General features: G+C 42.7%; 1 protein-coding gene across 1 annotated transcript in view; it reads left to right on the forward strand.

Moving 5' to 3' along the window:
* Nucleotides 1-22,254, forward strand: part of dnah12 (dynein, axonemal, heavy chain 12) — a 184,003-nt gene that overhangs the window by 35,380 nt on the left and 126,369 nt on the right. Inside the window, exons 11-17 of the mRNA XM_078203274.1 lie at nucleotides 501-635; nucleotides 4,595-4,788; nucleotides 10,139-10,385; nucleotides 17,422-17,607; nucleotides 18,585-18,785; nucleotides 20,932-21,126; nucleotides 21,219-21,340. Of these exons, the coding sequence (XP_078059400.1) occupies nucleotides 501-635; nucleotides 4,595-4,788; nucleotides 10,139-10,385; nucleotides 17,422-17,607; nucleotides 18,585-18,785; nucleotides 20,932-21,126; nucleotides 21,219-21,340 (1,280 nt within the window). The remainder of the gene's footprint in view (nucleotides 1-500; nucleotides 636-4,594; nucleotides 4,789-10,138; nucleotides 10,386-17,421; nucleotides 17,608-18,584; nucleotides 18,786-20,931; nucleotides 21,127-21,218; nucleotides 21,341-22,254) is intronic.

The following is a 22,254-nucleotide window of genomic DNA, read 5'->3' on the forward strand; positions in this document are numbered from 1 at the left end:
TGTGTGTGTGTGTGTGTGTGTGTGGGGTCGGGGGGGCGGGGGGAGGGGGGGAGTAGGAGGAGGATTAGATGAGTTGCTTTTGCAAAGAGCTGTCACAGACACAATGGAACGAATGGCTTCCTTCTGTGTGTAACCATTCTATCATTCTATGAAATTTCAAAAGAAAATTGGAACTGTACTAGGAATGACTGAAAGTCCCAGGTTTGAGCTGAATATAAATTAACAGGTTTAGACTTTACCTCAATATGATTGACTTACACAGTATTGCAATGGATTTGGAAATTGCTGATATTAAGTGGAACATTCAGCTTTAGTGAGTGGGCAAAGTTTAGATATTCAATAGAGCATGTAAAACATCTGGATTTTGCTTAACCTGTAACAATTGGAGGTTGTTTGTGGTATATTCAGTATTGCTGTATTCAGCTTAACATATTCAAAATGGCCGATCACTGTTTAAATTATAAATCTTGAATATTTGTCCTTATTTTTTGTGATTGCAGCTGGTAGAGAAAGCAAAGCTTAAAGGAGAGACTGAGCTGTTGGCTAAACGAGAAAAACTCATTGTGGAGCTGGAGAAGCTGTCCCGGCGCACAGAGGAATTTGGACAATGCTCTGAGCTTGACTTAATGCAGCAGGTTAGGGAAACACTGATAACATTTTATTCACTGTTTGATCTGACTACTCAAATCTTAGTTTGATCATTTTAATCAAAACTAGCTCAATGGAAATTTTTTTAAAACCTTGTTGAAATTTCAGAGTTTGAGTTCGCTGGTATTCTTTTTGGTCTGAATATCAAAGAAATGTTTTTATTTGTTTATTTCCTTGGATCCCAAATGTTGATCTTCATCTGAGATCCTGGATCAATGATCATCAACTTGGGAACTCTATTTTGGAATTAATTGCAGCTAAACCTGACCATATAGGTGCACTAGACGAGTGCAATAGATAATGATTATATTACTGGGTTTATACCTCAGTCACAGCATGTGGGGAATTTAAAATGAGTTAATAAAATGCATTTGGAATAAAAACCTAGTATCAGCAATGGTTATCATGAAACAACCAGAGGCTGTAAAAAATCCAACTGATTTAATAATGTCCTATATTTGTCCTTCCTTAAAAAAGACTTGTATTTATATGATGCTTTTCTCTACAACCGGACGTCTCAAAGCCCTTTAACAGCCAATTAAGCACATTAGAAGTTTAGGGTGGGATTTTCCAGCCCCTTCTGCCTGTGGGATCTCCTGGTTCCACCTAGTGAATGGACATTTGAATAGCTGACCATATCGGGGCTGGAAAATTCCAGCCGCAGTCACTATTGTAATGTAAGAAACACAGCAAACAATATGCACTCAGAAAACACACACAAACTGCAGTGTGATAATAACCACATAATCTACTTATTGTGATGTTGAGTGCAGGGCTGCCAGAGAATTCAAGATGGAATGGTCTGCAGAAGACATCATAACACTGTAACCAGAGTGTACTGGCAGCGCTTCAACGAGCTCAAAACGCCCATGGTCCAGTGCTGAAGGAGGCTCCGCCTCTCTAGGGACACTCCACCACCATATGCCAGATGTTTGAGCCAGAGATCCCCTCCATCTGTATGGGTGGCCACAGGATCTGAAGCTCACAGTGTCTCTCAACCTCTACACCTCCGGTTCTTTCCAGGAGTCAGTGGGGGACCTGTGTGGTGTGTCCCAATCAACTGCCCACAGTTGCATCAAGCTCATTACAGATGGGTCATGACATTCATTTATTTTCAGACATGTAAGGTCAGCCAGGTTGAGAAAGCCAGAGGCTTTGCAGCAATTGCTGGTTTCCCACACATCCAAGGTACAATTGATTGTACACATATAGCCACTAGGGCGCCAGCGAGTGAGCCAAGTGCCTTCCTGAACAGAAAGGGGTTCCACTCAATGTAGAGTGGACAAGGGTGAACCAGTGGATGTTATGTATCTGGACTTTCAAAAGGCTTTTGACAAGGCCCCACACAAGAGATTAGTGAGCAAAATTAAAGCTCATGGTATTGGGGTAATGTATCGATGTGGATAGAGAACTGGTTGGCAGACAGGAACAGAAAGTGGGAATAAACGGGTCCTTTTCAAAGCGGCAAGCAGTGACAAGTGGGGTACCGCGGGGTTCAGTGCTGGGGCTCCAGCTGTTCACAATATACATTAATGATTTGGATGAAAGAATTGAATGCAATATCTCAAAATTTGCAAATGACACCAAGCTGGGTGGTAGTGTTTGCTGTGAGGAGGATGCTAAGAGGCTGCAGGGTGACTTGGACAGGCTGGCTGAGTGGGCAAATACTTGGCAAATGCAATATAATGTGGATAAATGTGAGGTGGCAAAAACAAGACGGAAGATTATTATCTGAATGGTGGCAGTTTGGGAAAAGGGGAAGTGCAACGTGACCTGTGTGTCATGGTGGAACAGTCACTGAAGGTTAGTATGCAGGTACAGCAGGCGCTGAAGAAAGCTAATAGCATGCTGGCCTTCATAGCAAGAAGATTTGAGTATAGGAGTAAGGAGGATGTCTTGCTGCAGTTATACAGGGCTTTGGTGAGGCCACACCTTGAGTATTGTGCAGTTTTGGTCTCCTAGTCTGAGGAAGGAGATTCTTGCTATTGAGGGAGTCCAAAGAAGGTTCACCAGACTGATTCCTGGAATGGCAGGACTAACATATGAAGAGAGATTGGATTGACTGGGTTTTTAATCACTGGAAAATAGAAGAATGTGAGGGGATATCATAGAAACATGTAAAATTCTGATGGGATTGGACAGGCTAGATGCAGGAAGAATGTTCTGGATGTTGGGGAAGTCCAGAACTAGGGGTCACAGTCTAAGAATAAGTGGTAAGCCATTCAGGACTGAGATGAGGAAAAATTTCTTTACTCAGAGAGTTGTGAACCTGTGGAATTCTCTACCATAGAAAGTCGTTGGGGCCAGTTCGTTAGATATGTTCAAGAGGGAGCTGGACATTGCCCTTGTGGCTAAAGGGATCAAGGGGTATGGAGAGGAAATGGAAGTGGGACACTGAAAGTGCATAATCAGCCATGATCATATTGAATGGCTCAAAGGGCCGAATGGCCTACTCCTGCCCCTATTTTCTATGTTTCTCTGTTTCAATAAATGTTTAGATTGTATGCAACCAGCAGACACAGATTCAGCATGTCTGTACACAGTATCCTGGCAGCTCACATGATGCCGACATCCTGTAACAATCACAAGTTTGTCCATCACTCTAGCTCATTTGGATTGATAACTCTTGGATGATAAAGGCTAACCCTTGAAAAGGTGGTTCATGTTCCAAGAACAGATGTGAGAGAGATGTACAAAAGGAGGTATGCCTCCACAAGGGCAGTGGCAGTGAGTCCATTGGGTTGCTGAAGATGAGGTCTAGATGCCTGGACTGATCAGGGGAGCACGGCAATATACCCCTAATATTTTTTATTTATTTACAATATGTGGGCATTGCTGGATGGACCAGTATTTATTGGAGGATTACTCTACTAATGGTTCCAATGAGGAGCCTGGGAGTCAAAGGGTGAGGACTCTATGACTATTTCCAGGCACTCCAGGAGAAATGGGGGGCAGAGTGCCCGCTGGACTTGCCATCCTCCCTTTCATGCCCACTGGGTGTTGAGGCCATTGTTGTTCAATGGAATTCCTCTTTTTGTTGTTGCAGCCAGCTTCCTCAGCCTCTCCCACAACACCTGGTAACCCACAGGGTGCTGCTTGTATATTTCTTAAACCCCACACATATCCACATTGGACTCAACTTACTCCTGCCTCAATTGCAATTTTACATCTAAAATTGTATACCCAGGGCGGCATGGTGGCACAATGTTTAGCATTGCTGCCACACAGCACCAGAAGCCTGGGTTCAATTCTGGCCTCAGGTCACCATCCATGTGGTGTTTGCATAGTCTCCTGTGTCAGTGTGGGTTTCCTCCTGGGCTCCGGTTTCCTCCCACACTCCACTCCAAAGATATGCGGCTGAGGTGGATTGGCCATGCTAAATTGCTCCTTTAGTGTCGGGGGGGTAACAGGGTAAATATGTGGGGTTATGAGGAAAGGGCCTGAGTGGGATTGTGCTTGGTGCAGACTCAATGGGCCAAATGGCCTCCTCCTGCACTGATTTTATGATTCTTCTCTGATCTGCTTCTGCACCCACCAACCTCACCTGCTCGATAAGCATGAAATTCAGGCCCAAATGTTTTTAAATATCTTTTAAAGTTTTGATATCTACTGGATAAATTTATGTGTAATTTTGCTTTAAAAAATAATTCTGATCCTAAAGAACAGAAGGTACAAGACACAGTAGTTCCTCTCCCTGTACAATACAATCTGCCTGACATACTGCCCATATAATGTGAGGATCCAAATTGACCAATCCTACCAGACCTGAGTTTATCCAGCATTTTCTGTTTTAATTTAGATTGAAAGTTATTCTTTTTTGGTACATGTATTTGCTTTTGTCCAGTAGAATAACTCACTCAAGGGTAAAGTAATTCCTGGACACTTTTACATTTGAAGTAGAAAATTTAGGCTACTAAGTACTAAGAAAATATGATTTACTTTGCAGTATGTGAATGATGTGCGGACAGTACAGAAAAGGTTACAAGATGCAGAGGAGTTAATTGAATATATCAACAGTGAAGAAGCTCTCTACAAATGGGACCTGACCACTTATCCACTGGCTGAAAATATCAAAGTTACCACTGAACCATACCAGAAGTTTTTTGCCCAGATTCTAAAATGGCAACGGAGTGAAAAGAAGTAAGTGGAGCACCGAAAAGAATAAGGCAACCCAGAGAGTAATCATTAAATTTATGTCAGAGGGACAATGATAAATGAAGTACTCTGGGAGTCTGTTCTGGATCTACTGTGTTTTCACATCATCATAGATCATAGATACCCTACAGTGCAGAAAGAGGCCATTTGGCCCATCGAGTCTGCACCAACCACAATCCCACCCAGGCCCTACCCCTATATCCGTACATATTTACCTACTAATCCCTCTAATCGACACATCTCAGTACACTAAGGGGCAATTTTAGCATGGCCAATCAACCTAACCCGCCCATCTTTGGACTGTGGGAGGAAACCGGAGCACCCGGAGGAAACCCACGCAAACATGGGGAGAACATGCAATCTCCACACAGTCAGTGACCCAAGCCGGGAATCGAACCCAGGTCCCTGGAGCTGTGAAGCAGCAGTGCTAACCACTGTGCTACCGTGCCGCCCATCTGTTCATAAATATTTGTATATGACTTTCTAATATCACCAAGGATGAAGGGGATTCAGGAAATCTGAGCCAGCTCAGAAGGTAGCTAAATTGATTGTGATCAATAAAGTTAGAGATATTGGTGCAGCTTTGGCACACTCAGGTTAGTTGCACCACAGTCATCTACAATGTAAAACTCCCCTGATTCTGCACCAGTAAAGTGCTCTAACCCTTCACCCAATGTAGCATTTACAATTTCTCACATCACTCATCCTGAGATTGCCAAATTACTGCAATATGCATTGTGAACCTATGTCCACTAACAACAGAGTTAGGACTACCCAAATCAATTTCACATTGTGCCTTTCCAGCTAGCCGTCAGAGGCACACTCTGCAGTTGAAGGACCAGTAATTATGTGTAACTACTTGCAGAAGTAAATAGTTGCGTTTGTTACAAAGAATTGCCAAGAGCCCAAACTGGAGCGCATTGTAAACCAGAAAATGATTGAGGTTATTCTTATTCAGAGAAAAAGAAAATATCAACAGCATTCGTGGGAAGCAGTCAATCATGTGAAACCAAAATGTGGATATCCTAGTGTTACAGACAGGAGAGGGGTCAGTTCAAATAGCATTTTTTCCTCTTACTGCTTTTCCATGAACAGAAGGTGTTTTGAATTAGAACATAGAACATAGAAAGCCACAGCACAAACAGGCCCTTCGGCCCACAAGTTGCGCCGATCACATCCCCACCTCTAGGCCTATCTATAGCCCTCAATCCCATTAAATCCCATGTACTCATCCAGAAGTCTCTTAAAAGACCCCAACGAGTTTGCCTCCACCACCACCGACGTCAGCCGATTCCACTCACCCACCACCCTCTGAGTGAAAAACGTACCCCTGACATCTCCTCTGTACCTACCCCCCAGCACCTTAAACCTGTGTCCTCTCGTAGCAACCATTTCAGCCCTTGGAAATAGCCTCTGAGAGTCTACCCTATCCAGACCTCTCAACATCTTGTAAACCTCTATCAGGTCACCTCTCATCCTTCGTCTCTCCAGGGAGAAGAGACCAAGCTCCCTCAACCTATCCTCATAAGACATGCCCCCCAATCCAGGCAACATCCTTGTAAATCTCCTCTGCACCCTTTCAATGGCTTCAACATCTTTCCTGTAATGAGGTGACCAGAACTGCGCGCAGTACTCCAAGTGGGGTCTAACCAGGGTCCTATAAAGCTGCAGCATTATCTCCCGACTCCCAAACTCAATCCCTCGATTAATGAAGGCCAGTACGCCGTACGCCTTCTTGACCGCATCCTCCACCTGCGAGGCCGATTTAAGAGTTCTATGGACCCGGACCCCAAGGTCCTTCTGATCCTCTACACTGCTAAGAATGGTACCCTTCATATTATACTGCTGCTTCATCCCATTGGATCTGCCAAAATGGATCACCACACACTTATCCGGGTTGAAGTCCATCTGCCACTTCTCCGCCCAGTCTTGCATTCTATCTATGTCTCGCTGCAACTTCTGACATCCCTCCAAACTATCCACAACACCACCTACCTTGGTGTCGTCAGCAAACTTACCAACCCATCCCTCCACTTCCTCATCCAGGTCATTTATGAAAATGACAAACAGCAAGGGTCCCAGAACAGATCCCTGGGGCACTCCACTGGTCACTGACCTCCATGCAGAGAAAGACCCCTCCACAGCCACTCTCTGCCTTCTGCAGGCAAGCCAGTTCTGGATCCACAAGGCAACAGCCCCTTGGATCCCATGCCCTCTCACTTTCTCAAGAAGTCTTGCATGGGGGACCTTATCGAACGCCTTGCTGAAGTCCATATAGACCACATCCACCGCTCTTCCTTCGTCAATGTGTTTGGTCACATTTTCAAAGAACTCAACCAGGCTCGTAAGGCACGACCTGCCCTTGACAAAGCCGTGCTGACTACTTTTGATCATACTAAACTTCTCTAGATGATCATAAATCCTGTCTCTCAGGATCCTCTCCATCAACTTACCAACCACTGAGGTTAGACTCACCGGTCGGTAATTTCCCGGGCTGTCCCTGTTCCCTTTCTTGAATATAGGGACCACATCTGCAATCCTCCAATCCTCCGGAACCTCTCCCGTCTCCATCGACGATGCAAAGATCATCGCCAAAGGCTCCGCAATCTCCTCCCTCGCCTCCCACAGTAACCTGGGGTACATCCCATCCGGTCCCGGCGACTTACCAACCTTGATGCCATTCAATAGTTCCAACACATCCTCTTTCTTTATGTCCACATGCTCGATCCTTTCTGTCCACCGCAAACCAGCAGTACAACCACCCAGATCCCTTTCCACCGTGAATACCGAGGTAAAGTATTCATTAAGCAGCTCCGCCATTTCTAACGGTTCCGCACAAACTTTTCCCCCTTCACCTTTTAAGGGTCCTATGCCTTCACATCTCATCCTTTTACTCTTGACATATTTGTAGAAAGCCTTGGGATTCTCCTTAATCTTACCCGCCAAGGTCTTCTCATGACCCCTTCTCGCTCTCCTAATTTCCTTCTTAAGCTCCTTCCTACATCCCGTATACTCCTCTAAATCCTTAACACCTCCTAGCTCTCTGAACCTTCTGTACGCCTCTCTTTTCTTATTCACCAGGTTCATCACAACCTTCGTGCACCACGGTTCCCGTACCCTACCAACACCCCCCTGTCTCATCGGAACGTTGTCATGCAGAGCTCCAGACAAACATTCCTTGAAAATTCTCCACTTTCCTTCGGTACTTAGTTTGTTTTAAAGACCAAGTGGTGGCATAATTTTCTGTAATCCAATTTTATTAATAATCCACAGCAAACTCAAGTTAGGATTAACTCAAATAATTAGATTATTTCACACATTCAAAATCCACAAAAGGAGTGTCCGCAACTTCCCACTCCGCATTCACAGTAATTTGGGAGGGGGAGGGGGGTAGAGAAAATGAGATTTGCAGTTCAAGGGCCACAGGAAAAGCTGAATATTAGTTCAGGTGAGTTTGTGTCCCAGAATCTGAGTACAATGAGGAATTATTTCATGTAGGCATTTAGAATTTGGCTGGTTAGGGTTCTAAGATTTGCTTTACAGATGGTATTGATGTTGCAAGATGAAATTGGCACACAGAGATTGACTCAGTTCTTAAGGCGATGGTACAAAATCTTTCAGCAGAGTCAGGTTAGATTGGCCGGTTGTCCTGCCTGCTCCTTCGTGGCCTTGCAGTCAGATGGTAAAACAGTAAACTGGATGTGCAGCTGAGAGAGGTAAAATCTCATTAGAATGCAGGCATTTTTAGAATGAAACTTAACACTAGTTTCTTTAACACACAACTACAGAACTATAAATAAAGCTTAAACTTAAAACCATAGTTTAAGTCCAACACATATACAAATTTAAATTACCTAAACAATATCTATTTTCTACTAACCCACTAACTCCACTAACAAGATTGGCTTACCAAATGCAACTGGCCTTCCTGCAGCCTCCCTTTGAAGTTGATTTGACATGTCTCAGGTTATCTGTTAGTAGCTCCTTAGGTATAATGAGGTGTGACATTCTGAAAGCTGAGAGGAAAATTCCTTTGTTCTGGAGACTGCTGGGGATAACTCCCAGGCAGAGGGAGTTATCTTAATTGTTTTATGTCAGCAGAAAAGTCCAGTTTTAAAATAGGAAATAGCAATAAGGATCAAGTTTTCAAATATATATATACGGATTTCTGTTCCTTAACGGTGGAACTCAACATTTGTAACAGTTGAAATTATTAATTTATTTAAATCTAATTTAATTTGTGCAACAGGCATAAGTAGACATAATTTATGGTTTTGGGGTCCAAGCTAGTGCAAAATAAAGGACCCAATCTTTGTGTAGAGCCTTTACATTGTTGACACTCATTGAATGTATGTATGTCAAAGATGTTGTCTACTGTACTTTCATTTGGATAGATGAAGTTGCTGTGGAAAGATTATTCTTTTTGAACTGTAAGAAGAGATTGAATAATTTCAGGTAATATCTACTGAGCTGGTTTTGGAATTGTGGAGGGAGACGGATTGCTTTTTCGTAACGCAATACAGGGCTAGTTTAGTTGGATGACCAGTCATTGTTGAAGATCTGAGGAAAGCATTGGCTTCCAACTTGGAGAATATAGATTGGATACAAAATTTTTGACTGAATCTTATGGCTTACCTTTCGGCCTCTTGTATTTTTAACTCATAAAAGTATTTTAGGAAAGGAGTCCATCTTCTGAGGAATCAACTCTGGTTTAGTAATTTATAATAACCCCCATGAGACTCATGGGGAAATCATTGATTGTTTTCCCTGTGGGGCTCAATGCGTATGAGTTTCCCTGGTAACAAGGTAATGGTTGCCTAGTCAGAACTCATCACCTAAGCGTTTTAATAGGCAGACCCAGGACTGGACTTGCAGAAGTGCAGTCCCAGGCTGGGATCAGTTTGTGTACACCACCATTGTGCCTTTACTGTGTGTTCTGTAAATAAATAATGTTCCTTTCCGGTCAGGTTTCCTGAGGTATTACTCAATTAATTTCACATTTGATTATTTTTCATTGTTTTGAACCCAGCGTAACTAAAGGAAATTAGATTTGTTTTGCATAATAAAACCAGACAGGACAGAGGTCATTCTTCTGTCTCTTAAACCAAACTTAAAGGATGTGAAATAATTGGATTAATTATCAAGTCTTTAGGATGGCAAGATATGACTCCCAAGGAACAGGTAATTATTGAAGAAAACTCATCCTATTGCTTATGAAAAAGTAGGTATGTTGTAACTTCTTTTGTTGTTTTCATGTCTGGTGTATGGAAGTATTTGTTAATTGTGACTGTGACTGTTAACAGAGTTCCAATGATATATATTCTGGTTTCTTAAGGTGGATGGATGGCTCCTTCCTTGATCTGAATGGAGAGAGCATGGAGGCAGAAGTAGATGAATTCTTTCGTGAGATTTACAAGATGCTAAAATTCTTCCGGCAGAAGCAAAAGAAAGCAGAACTTGAAAAAAGGAAGTCAGCCCCTCGCCGACGACTTGTTGCTGAGGAAGAGGTGGAAGAAGAAAAGAAAGAAAGTGCAAGTGTAACAATGTGTAGCGTAGTAATGGCTCAAATCAAAGACTTTAAGGTAGAATAAATAATAAATGTGGTAAACTAATAACATTCTTAAATTGAGAGGATGGCTATGATTTTTGTCCAGTATCATGCCCCAAATTGGGTGGTATAGCAGTAGAAAAGTCATGAAAAGTGAATGCCATGCCTTACTGTTGTGTTGCCAGCTCAACTTTAATTTTCTTCCCTTGATCCAGCCAGGAGGACTACTTATCATCCCTTCCCTGCCAGCCAAGTGTAAATGAAGATCGGCTAGCTGCTGCATTTTCTTGCCTTCTGCTGTTGATCCCACCAACCCAGGGACCATAGACAGGGGAATGTTGATAAATCATGTGTTAGCTCAGTCCAAGGCCTGTACAAAAAAATAAGGTTGGGTCTTTAGGCCTTTTCTGACCCCTGTAAATGGTTCCTTCCACTCAGGAGCTGCAACAGACATTTCCAGCAAGAGAACTGTTTTCCATAGAAAATGCATTGGGGTTATGGCGGGATCAGTGTATTTCATGAAAGTCTTGACCAAAATGTCCGGAAATTGAGTTGATGAAAGTCTATATATCAGAACTGACAATGCATTTCCCTTAGAGTTAGAACAAAGAGAAGTACAGCACAGAAACAGGCCCTTCAGCCCTCCAAGCCTGTGCCAATCATGATGCCCTAACTAAGCTAAAAAAAATCTTCTGCCCTTAATCAGTCCATATCCCTCTATTCCCTCCCTATTCATAAATCCATCCAGATGCCTCTTAAATGTTGCTAATGTGCCTGCTTCCACCACCTCCTCTGGTAGTGCGTTACAGGCACCCACCACCCTCTGCGTGAAAAACTTGCCCTGCATATCTCCCTTAAACTTTCCCACTCTTACCTTGAACCTGTGCACCTTGTAATTCCACCCTTGGAAAAAGCCTCGTACTATCCACTCTGTCCATGCCTCTCATAATTTTGTAGACTTCTTTCAGGTCTCCCTTGGCCTCCGTCTTTCCAGTGAAAACAATCCTACTTTATTCAACCTCTCCTCATAGCCAACACCCTCGAGACTTGGCAACATCCTGGTGAGCCTTCTTTGCACTCTGTCTAAAGCTTCCATGTCCTTCTGGTGGTGTAGTGACTAGAACTGCAAGCAATACTCCAAATGTGGCCTAACCAAGGTTTTATATAGCTGCAACATGATTTCCCAACTCTTGGCCGGTGAGCTTGACGTCCGTGGTAGGGAAGTTGTTGGAGAGGATTCTTAGAGACAGGATGTATGTGCATTTGGAACGGAACAATCTCATTAGTGACAGACAGCATGGTTTTGTAAGAGGTAGGTCGTGCCTTACAAATTTGGTGGAGTTTTTTGAGGAAGTGACAAAAACGGTTGATGAAGGAAGGGCCGTGGATGTCGTCTATATGGATTTCAGTAAGGCATTTGACAAAGTCCCACATGGCAGGTTGGTTAAGAAGGTTAAGGCTCATGGGATACAAGGAGAAGTGGCTAGATGGGTGGAGAACTGGCTTGGCCATAGGAGACAGAGGGTAGTGGTCGAAGGGTCTTTTTCCGGCTGGAGGTCTGTGACCAGTGGTGTTCCGCAGGGCTCTGTACTGGGACCTCTGCTATTTGTGATATATATAAATGATTTGGAAGAAGGTGTAACTGGTGTAATCAGCAAGTTTGCGGATGACACGAAGATGGCTGGACTTGCGGATAGCGAAGAGCATTGTCGGGCAATACAGCAGGATATAGATAGGCTGGAAAATTGGGCGGAGAGGTGGCAGATGGGGTTTAATCCGGATAAATGCGAAGTGATGCATTTTGGAAGAAATAATGAAGGGAGGAGTTATACAATAAATGGCAGAGTCATCAGGAGTATAGAAACACAGAGGGACCTAGGTGTGCAAGTCCACAAATCCTTGAAGGTGGCAACACAGGTGGAGAAGGTGGTGAAGAAGGCATATGGTATGCTTGCCTTTATAGGACGGGGTATAGAGTATAAAAGCTGGAGTCTGATGATGCAGCTGTATAGAACGCTGGTTAGGCCACATTTGGAGTACTGCGTCCAGTTCTGGTCGCCGCACTACCAGAAGGACGTGGAGGCGTTAGAGAGAGTGCAGAGAAGGTTTACCAGGATGTTGCCTGGTATGGAGGGTCTTAGCTATGAGGAGAGATTGGGTAGACTGGGGTTGTTCTCCTTGGAAAGACGGAGAATGAGCGGAGATCTAATAGAGGTGTACAAGATTATGAAGGGTATAGATAGGGTGAACAGTGGGAAGCTTTTTCCCAGGTCGGAGGTGACAATCACGAGGGGTCACGGGCTCAAGCTGAGAGGGGCGAAGTATAACTCAGATATCAGAGGGACGTTTTTTACACAGAGGGTGGTGGGGGCCTGGAATGCGCTGCCAGGTAGGGTGGTGGAGGCAGGCACGCTGACATCGTTTAAGACTTACCTGGATAGTCACATGAGCAGCCTGGGAATGGAGGGATACAAACGATTGGTCTAGTTGGACCAAGGAGCGGCACAGGCTTGGAGGGCCGAAGGGCCTGTTTCCTGTGCTGTACTGTTCTTTGTTCTTTGTTCTTTGTACTCAATGCCCTGGCTGATGAAGGCAACCATGCCTTGTTAATCACCTTGGCCACCTGTGTTGCCACTTTTAGGTGGAACTGCCTGCCCAGATCCCTTTGTATGTTAATGTTCCTAAGGGTCCTGCCATTTACAATATAATTCACACCTAAATTTGATCCTCCAAAATGCATCACCTCGCATTTTTCGGGATTAAACTCCATCTGCCATTTCTGTGCCCAAGCCTCCAATCTATCTCTATCCTGTTGTATCCTCTGACAATCCCCGGCAGTATCAGCAACTCCACCAATCTTTGTGGCATCCGCAAACTTACTAATGAGACCACCCACATTTTCCTCCAGATTATTTACATATACTACAAACAACAATGGTCCCAGCACTGCTCCCTGCGGAACACCACTAGCTACAGATCTCCATTCTGAAAAGCACCCTTCCACCGCTACTCTCTGTCTTCTATAACCAAGCTAGTTCTGTACCCATCTAGCCAGCCCACCCCAAATCCCATGTGATTTTAGTTTTTGTACCAGTCTGCTATGTGGACTTTGTCAAATGCCTTACTAAAGTCCATATAAACTACACCCACAGCCCCACCCCCATCAACTATCTTTGTCACCTCTTCAAAAAACTCAATTAAGTTGCTGAGACATGATCTTCCCCATACAAAACCATGCTGTCTGTCACCAACTAGTCTATTTTCCTCCAACTGTGCATATATCCTGTCCCTCAGTATCTTTTCCAAAAGCCTCCCTCCACTGATGTCAGGCTCACCAGCCTATAATTTCCTAGATTTATCCCTCTTTCCTTTCTTAAACAAGGGAACAACATTGGCTATTCTCCAGTCCTCTGGAACCTCACCTTTGGTCAAAGAGGATGTAAAGACATCTGTTAAGGCCCCAGCTATTTCTCCCCTTGCCTCCCGCAGTAACTTGGGATAGTTCCTATCTGCCCCGGGACTTGTCTACCTTAATGCAATTTAGGATACTCAACACTTCTTCCTTCAATATATTGACATTCTCTAGAGTGTTCACACACCTATCCCTGACCTCAAAAACCGTCATGCCCTTCTCCTTGGTGAATACCGATACAAAGTACTCATTAAGGACCTCACCACTTCCTATGGCTACACGCATAACTTCCCTCCATTGTCCCTGAGTGGGCCTATTCTTTCTCTTGCTACCCTCTTGCTCCTAATAGATGCATAAAAAGCCTTCGGATTCTCCTTGGCCCTGTTTGCTAAAGACATTTCATGGCCCCTTTTAGCCCTCTTAATTCTGTGTTTAAGTGGAATTAGGAGGACTAACTGTTAAGTTTAAGTTTATCGTGGCAGACGGAAGAGGACCATGCAAAGGTCTGTTGACCATAGGCGAGATTTTCCAGTCTCGGGACGAGCGCAGCCCAAACATCCTGCCCTATATTTGCAAGTGCCCGCTGCTATCTCGTCATAACTCATACCAAATTCCATTCACCCATTAGCCCTGTACTTGTTAACCTGGTAAGAAGTTTAACAACACCAGGTTAAAGTCCAACAGGTTTATTTGGTAGCAAAAGCCACCAACTTCTGCTTTTGCTACCAAATAAACCTGTTGGACTTTAACCTGGTGTTGATAAACTTCTTACTGTGTTTACCCCAGTCCAATGCCGGCATCTCCACATCATGTTAACCTGCACTGACATCTGGTTAAACAAGACTTTGACTTTATCCTTCTGATCCTTCTTTTCAAATCCTTCCATGACCTTGCCCTCTGCATCTCTGTAATATCCGCCAGCCCTACATCCCTCTGAAATATCTGAGCTCCTCTAATTCAAAGTTGCTATATAAACGCATGTTATTGTTTCATGCCTAATCTTGAAGCTACCTCCTGAAATTTCTATGGAGTTCTTCTGATCCACTGCTTTATCTTTGGCCGAGCTGCTCAAGAGCTGGCACTAATGGATAAAAATGGCCACTTAACACTTTTTCTGCCAAAATTATTGTTGAAGTTTAGAGGAATCCCATGAAAAAGTCTCGCCTAATATGTTTGACAAGTTGAATATAGCCAACAAAGCAGTTGAGCAGTTTTTAGAGGTGTATTCAATGAATTATGTTTGATTTTTAAAAAAATGGCATTCTTGAGTGCAAGGAGCTGTCAAAAGACACAATTAATGATTTGATAATATGAGAAATTACTCTCTGAAACTAATTCATCATGGCAACCACATGGCTGAAAATAATTATGGAAATCTCTTCCAATATGGTTACCATTTAAGCCAAGATAAGGAGGCAGGCACAGATGAGGAGAATTTTGTTCTCTCAGAGGGTAGTGAATCTGTGGAATTCTTTACCACAAAGGGTTGTAGAGGCTGGATTATTAAGTACATTAATAGATAGATAGACTTTTGATCAGTAAGGGAACCAAGGGTTATGGGAATAAGGCAGAAAAGTGGGATTGAGGATTATCATATCAGATCAGTCATGATCTCATTGAATGGTGGAGCAGACTTGATGGGCTGAATGGCCTACTTCTGCTTGTATGTCTTATAGTCTATTCAAGTTTGTCCAATGCCCTGGAGAAAGCATTCTCCAACATAATGCAAAGCTACATAAAGTTTGAAATTGAGTGTTTGGATCCTTGTCTGTGCTGAAATCAATTGTTTTTGGTCAAGGAAAAAGTTGAGTCATTGTAGTCAACATTAGAACAAGGAAAGAAGGGGTTAAAGCAGCCAGACCGCTTGGGCAGAATTTAATGTAGGTGACGAGAGTCCCATCTGCTGGCTGGAGAGCTGATGAGAGCCCCACGCATCTCTTTTTAAGAGGGCCTGCCACATTAAGTGCCAATCAGACACTTTAACTGGGTAGCAATAGGCCTTCCCCAGGATCAAAGATCCAGGGACAAAGTCTAGCTAATCAAAAACTGGTTACTCTTCTTTGCACAGCAGTACCAAGGGGATGGTGGTTACTGCTGCCAATAATACACCCACCTGAGACCCAGGATTGCTGTGGGACCCAGGCTATATGTGAGTGATGCCAGAAGGATGATTGCAGGCTGGAAGTGACTGGGGCAATAGGTTGGCAGCAAGGACAGGGAAATGGGTCTCAGTGGAACTTCCCTTTCTGGTGCCAGCTCCCTCAATCAGACACAGTGCCTGTGAACCAGGGACTCCCACTTCTCCGAAGCCCATAAACAACCCTGGCAGGCTTCCTGCATGGCAGTCCCATACCTGCTGCTAGGTGAGTACAAACAGTGGCAGGATAAGATCCTTAAGTGGGAACTAATTGACCTCTTAAGAGCAAGGCAAGAAAGCTGCCCACAAGCATTCCTGCCACAGACTGAGATGGAAAGGCAGCAGAATCCCTACCCACCACCTAAACTCACTACTGGGCAGGGCATTAAAATTCACCCTCCCTGATTTTTTCAGTGACCGCTGCTGCAAACTGAACATTCATTGATAATAGGATTGAGCATGACAATGATGATCTTTATATCAAATAACCCACTGATACTTGATGTCTTGGCACATTGCATTCAGACAATGCATAAAACATGCATAAAAGACAATGAGAAACTGAAGCTTTGCTAGTTAGTGCCTGTTGAACTATATACTGTCAAGTATCAACACCTTCAGGAGAGGAGGGGAGAATAATTGAAGAGGTGGAGGCAAGATTCTGGGTGGGATTTTCCACGTCTCCCTCTCCGTGTTATGCAGTGGAGGTTCATAGAATTCATAGAAACCCTACAGTGCAGAAGGAGGCCATTCGGCCCATCGAGTCTGCACCGACCACAATCCCACCCAGGCCCTACCCCCACATATTTTACCCACTAATCCCTCTAACCTTCGCATCCCAGGACTCTAAGGGGCAATTTTTTTAACCTAGCCAATCAACCTAACCTGCACATCTTTGGACTGTGGGAGGAAACCGGAGCACCCGGAGGAAACCCACGCAGACACGAGGAGAATGTGCAAACTCCACACAGACAGTGACCCGAGCCGGGAATCGAACCCGGGACCCTGGAGCTGTGAAGCAGCAGTGCTAACCACTGTGCTACCGTGCCGCCCACCATTGGCCAGCAGCAGGATCTTCTGGTCCCACCATTGTCAACGGGGTTTCCTGTTTTAAAGACCCCCACCAACAGGAAATTTGTGGCAGGACTTCACCATCAGCAGGATTGGAAGATCTCGGTGGCCTCTATCTTCTAAGCAGTTTCTACACTATTATGTTTTAATGTGGATATGTTAACTCTACCAGGAAAGGTTACTTTATTAAAAATAACTTGCGTTAATAATACTGTTTTATTAAAACCCATCAATGTGATCATTATTTTCTCCGATCCACTAACCTAAGACTACATCAAATACTACTGTTAAGCAAATCTGTGAGATAATGATACTCTCTTAAAATTTAAATTTCTCTGTCCAAGAGTATATAAACAAAAGTTTAATAAAATTATGATAACTCATTCATGCCTGCAGTTTTGTTACCTATCAAACAGATATTTTACTTTCATTTATTTGTCTTACTTCTAGGAAGTTGTCCCCCTTGTATCTATACTGTGTAATCCCGGTATGAGACCTCGCCACTGGTCACTGATGTCTGGGATTATGGGCTCTGATTTGACCCCAGACTCAGGAACTACTCTGAAAAAAATGTTAAAATTGAATCTCACCCCATACTTGGAAAAGTTTGAAGAAATTAGTGCTGCTGCCACCAAGGTAAATTTAGATCTACATCACAGTAATAACTACAGCACATAATGATGGAAGGAGAAATTACGTTGTTGGCTCTAAAGCACCTTCTAACATCCTAAGATCATGAAAGTTGACAAGTATAAAACATGTCCAATTCTGGACACCACACTTCAGGAAGGATGATGCATCAATTATTTTGCTACATACCAGGGATAAAGGACTGCATTTAATTATACAGACTATAGAAGCCATGATTGTTGTTCTTGGAACAGAGAAGCTTCAGGGGAGATTTAATAGAGATATTTAAAATCATGTTGAGCTTTGAAACGGTAAATGAGGTAAAACTTTTCCACTGGCAGGAGAGTCAGTAGAGGATCAGAATCAGAGGACTCCAATTTCAGCTCACTGGCAAAAGAACCAGAGGGGATGTGCTGAGCATTATTTTTATACAATTTTTAAATTATCTAAAATGTTACAATTATGAGGCTTGCTGGAAGCAGCTTCAGTAGTAACTTTCAGAAGGGAATTGGATATTTACTTGTAAAAAATACTTTGTAAGGGCTAGTTTAGAAAGAACAAGGAAGGTAGGACTAATTGAATTGGGTGGAGGGGGGTGGGGGGGACCAGGGAAAGATCTGTTGCCCTCAGGCGGGCTGTTTTGGTTTTGGGGTGAGTGTGGCATGAAAATCCTGCCCTAGGTTTTTCAAAGGGCCAGTCGAGGTTTAATGGGCAGCGTGACCTCTTTCTATGCTGTGTGATTCTATCCTATGTACATTCAATCTCCACTTTTCTTAATTTCTTTGAAAATGTGTTTTTTTTCGATTCGTCCTTTAAGAACTTAGTTGTTGCATTGTTCCCTACAAGGTACGAATAACCCAAAAGCAGTTAAGCATTTAAAAAAGCCATGATAAAATATTACTTAATTGTTTTCAAAATAAAATATATGGAAACACAACAATTTCTTGACAAAATAAGATGTTATTCAGTGAATTTTTCTTTAGGAATTTTCATTGGAAAAAGCGATGCATACGATGGAAGAAACCTGGGAGACTATTATCTTTAATACAAATTTATATCGGGATACTGGGGTCTCCATTTTGTCAGCTGTGGATGAGATTCAGGCTATCCTTGATGATCAAATTATCAAGACACAGACAATGAGAGGGTCACCATTCTGTAAACCTTTTGAAACCAAAATCAAGGTGAGTACTTTTGATAACAGTATATAAATACAACTCAAAGTTAATGGGGAGGACTTGTGTCACAATTGAAAATAAGCAAATAATAAAAAGCTGAGCAAATAATCTTTTTATTTTATCTGCCATTCTTATTAGCAAAAATGAAAGTGTACAGACTTGAAGGCAATCTTGTGACATTGATTGGGAGATAGAGGGCAGTGATTAGTTCATTAATTGGTAGATTAGTCGAGCAATGTTCTGCAGGCATCTCGACTGACCTTTCAGCTTTTCACCATATATGTCAACGATGTGGATGAAAGATAGAAGATTGTAAATTTGCAGATGACACATTGTAAGAAAAGGCAGTCTTAGCGATGACCTGATTATTAGTATAATCAGCTCAACTTGTGGTCAAAGGTGATACCAAGGTTATGAAGAGACTGGTTTCAAACAGTTGGCAGTGGCATCAGTAAATAGGGAATGGACTTTGGAGCATCATGAGAACCATATCCACTTCCAATTACAAGCCACAGGGAAACTCAAGGGCTGATGGAAGTGCTGAGAAGCCTGATGGGGCCCTGACTTTAACTCATTCAAAACCCTACACTTACACATTTAAAATTGGGCCGAGCTATTGTCCAAGTTGTAGGTTATGAGAAAAGATGATAAAACTTGGATTTCCAGCATGGAAAGAAGGCATCTAGAGGTTAAGATTAAGATAATTAAATGAAGAGAGAATTTTAAAAACTGAAATGCTACTTAAAGTTAAATTGCAAGATTAAGACAAGTAGATATTTATTTAAGTTAGTAACAGGTAAATTTATACCTGATGCTAGGAAACATCTTTCCACAAAATGTGATCAATTTTGAAATAGACTTCCTTGATCAGCACTGAAATGTTGGAATCTTGTAAAAAAAATTGTATGTTAAAATTTGGGGAATTTAGATTTCTTACAGATGGATGAACTGAGGTTGCTTTCCTGATCCATCACTATCTTTTGATCCAATGGGACTTTTTATGCTATGTTTGGATCTAGCATTGGATATAAAGTCACTCAACAAGTTCTAGACCATGATATCTGAACACTATTAAAGTGCGGGTAATTAGAAACTTAACAATGGGAAAATCTCCCTGCGCATTGCTGAATCATAGAATGATAGAATCCCTAAGCGTAGAAGGGGGCCATTTGGCCCATCGAGCCTGCACCGACAACAATCCCACCCAGGCCCTATCTCCATAGACCCAGGCATTTACCCTGCTAATCCCCCTGACATTAATGGTCAATTTAACATGGCCAATCACCCTAATCTGCTCATCTTTGGAGTGTGGGAGGAAACTGGAGCAGCCAGTAGACATGTAGACATGGGGAGAACGTGCAAACTCCACACAGTCGCATGAGGCCAGAATTTAAGCCTGGTCCCTGGCGCTGTGAGGCAGCAGTGTCAATCACTGTGCCACCGTGCTGCCCCTAAACAATGACAATTGCAACAAAAAACTGACAACATATCATGGAAAGTAAAGAGAATAAAAATAACCATATTTTATAATTACACCTATTAATTATTTAACTGGGGAAAAGGAGGAAGGTTTTGGAGAGAGAGGAGGAAATGGTGTACTTACACCTCCAGAAAATAATTAGTTAAACCATAGGATTCAGGAACTGTGATAATATTTTATTATTTATATAACAGAATAAGAGGTTTGGAGAGATAACCAAGTTATTTGCTTCATATGCAAGCCTTTGCTAAGTGACTCTTAATACAGTTATAAAAATATTACTGTGTGGTATGTGTTTTTGTATCAGCTAAATATACATTACTTATATCTCAGATTGATTGTGGGCGATATTGCTTTGATAAATTTGTTGTATTAAAACAATGGATTGTCATGTTAAGCATCAGAAGGCTTTGCGTTTAGGCTCTTGTGGGTTAAGTATTAACATCTGAAAGTGTAACTCCAGGTTCTGAAGTACTAGTATGAACAACAGGTTATATTATATGTAATATATTTTCCTTGATTGAATAATGCAAAGAATCTTGCTCTGAAATATGCAGACCAAAATTGTCATGTTCAGGGATGTCAGTTTGTTTTTCTCTTTGAGAATATAGAGCACAATATTGGAATATATTATTTCAATGCATTATTTACTGTTTTGCATGTGTATTTAAGCTTTGGGAAGAGCGTCTGATTCACGTCCAGGAAACCATTGATGAATGGTTGAAAGTACAAGCTCAATGGCTCTATCTAGACCCCATTTTTTCTTCTGAAGACATTATGCAACAGATGCCAGAAGAGGGCCGACTCTTCCAGACTGTGGACAGAAACTGGAAGGATATCATGAGGCACTGTGTTAAGGATCCCAAGGTACATCCTAATGTAAATCACTCTCTCAAACTAAAGGATGGCCAAGATTTCTAATAACTACAAATATTTTATTTACTGTATTCACCTTATAGGTTCTGACAGCAACCTCCCTGACAGGATTATTGGGCAAACTACAGGATTGCAACCGGTTGTTGGAGAAAATCATGAAAGGACTAAATGCTTACCTGGAGAAAAAACGGCTTTTCTTTCCTCGGTACACTACATGCTATGACATGATCAAGCTATTAAAAATTTATTGGAAGCTATGAACATGTATTTTCTTTGAATAAATAGTGAATCATAGTTTAGCAACAAAAATATGGTCTGGTCATGCAACAACTTGCATTTATTCAGCCTCTTTAAAGGAGTAAAATATCCAAGACATTTCAAAGGAGTAAACAGAATTTGACAACGAGCTGGGTTAAAATCCTGGAACTCTTTCCCCAACATCACTGTACCTACTAGATATGGACTGCAATGTTTCAAGAAGGTAGAAACATAGAAACCCTACAGTGCAGAAGGAGGCCATTCGGCCCATCGAGTCTGCACCGACCACAATCCCACCCAGGCCCTACCCCCACATATTTACCCGCTAATCCCTCTAACCTACACATCCCAGGACTCTAAGGGGCAATTTTTAACCTGGCCAATCAACCTAACCCGCACATCTTTGGACTGTGGGAGGAAACCGGAGCACCCGGAGGAAACCCACGCAGACACGAGGAGAATGTGCAAACTCCACACAGACAGTGACCCGAGCCGGGAATCGAACCCAGGACCCTGGAGCTGTGAAGCAGCAGTGCTAACCACTGTGCTACCGTGCCGCCCACTTATCAACACCTTCTAAAATGCAATTAATGATGGGCAATGAATGCTGGCATTGTCAGCAATGCATTCATCCCATGAATGAATGAATAAAAGGTCAGATGATTAAAAACCTAGTTAAAGAGGTAGGATTTAAGGAGCATCCGAAAGGAGCAGAAAGGCATAGAGAGGTTTAGGGAGAGTATTTAATGGTTTATGGCCCCACAATAGAAAGCACGGCTGCCATTGACAGAATTATTGCAATAGGAAATATGCAAGAGGCCAGAGTTAGAGGACTGCAGGGATGAAGAGATTACAGAGATA

Source organism: Mustelus asterias, chromosome 3, assembly GCF_964213995.1.
Source record: "Mustelus asterias chromosome 3, sMusAst1.hap1.1, whole genome shotgun sequence".
NCBI classification, from domain to species: Eukaryota; Metazoa; Chordata; class Chondrichthyes; order Carcharhiniformes; family Triakidae; genus Mustelus; species Mustelus asterias.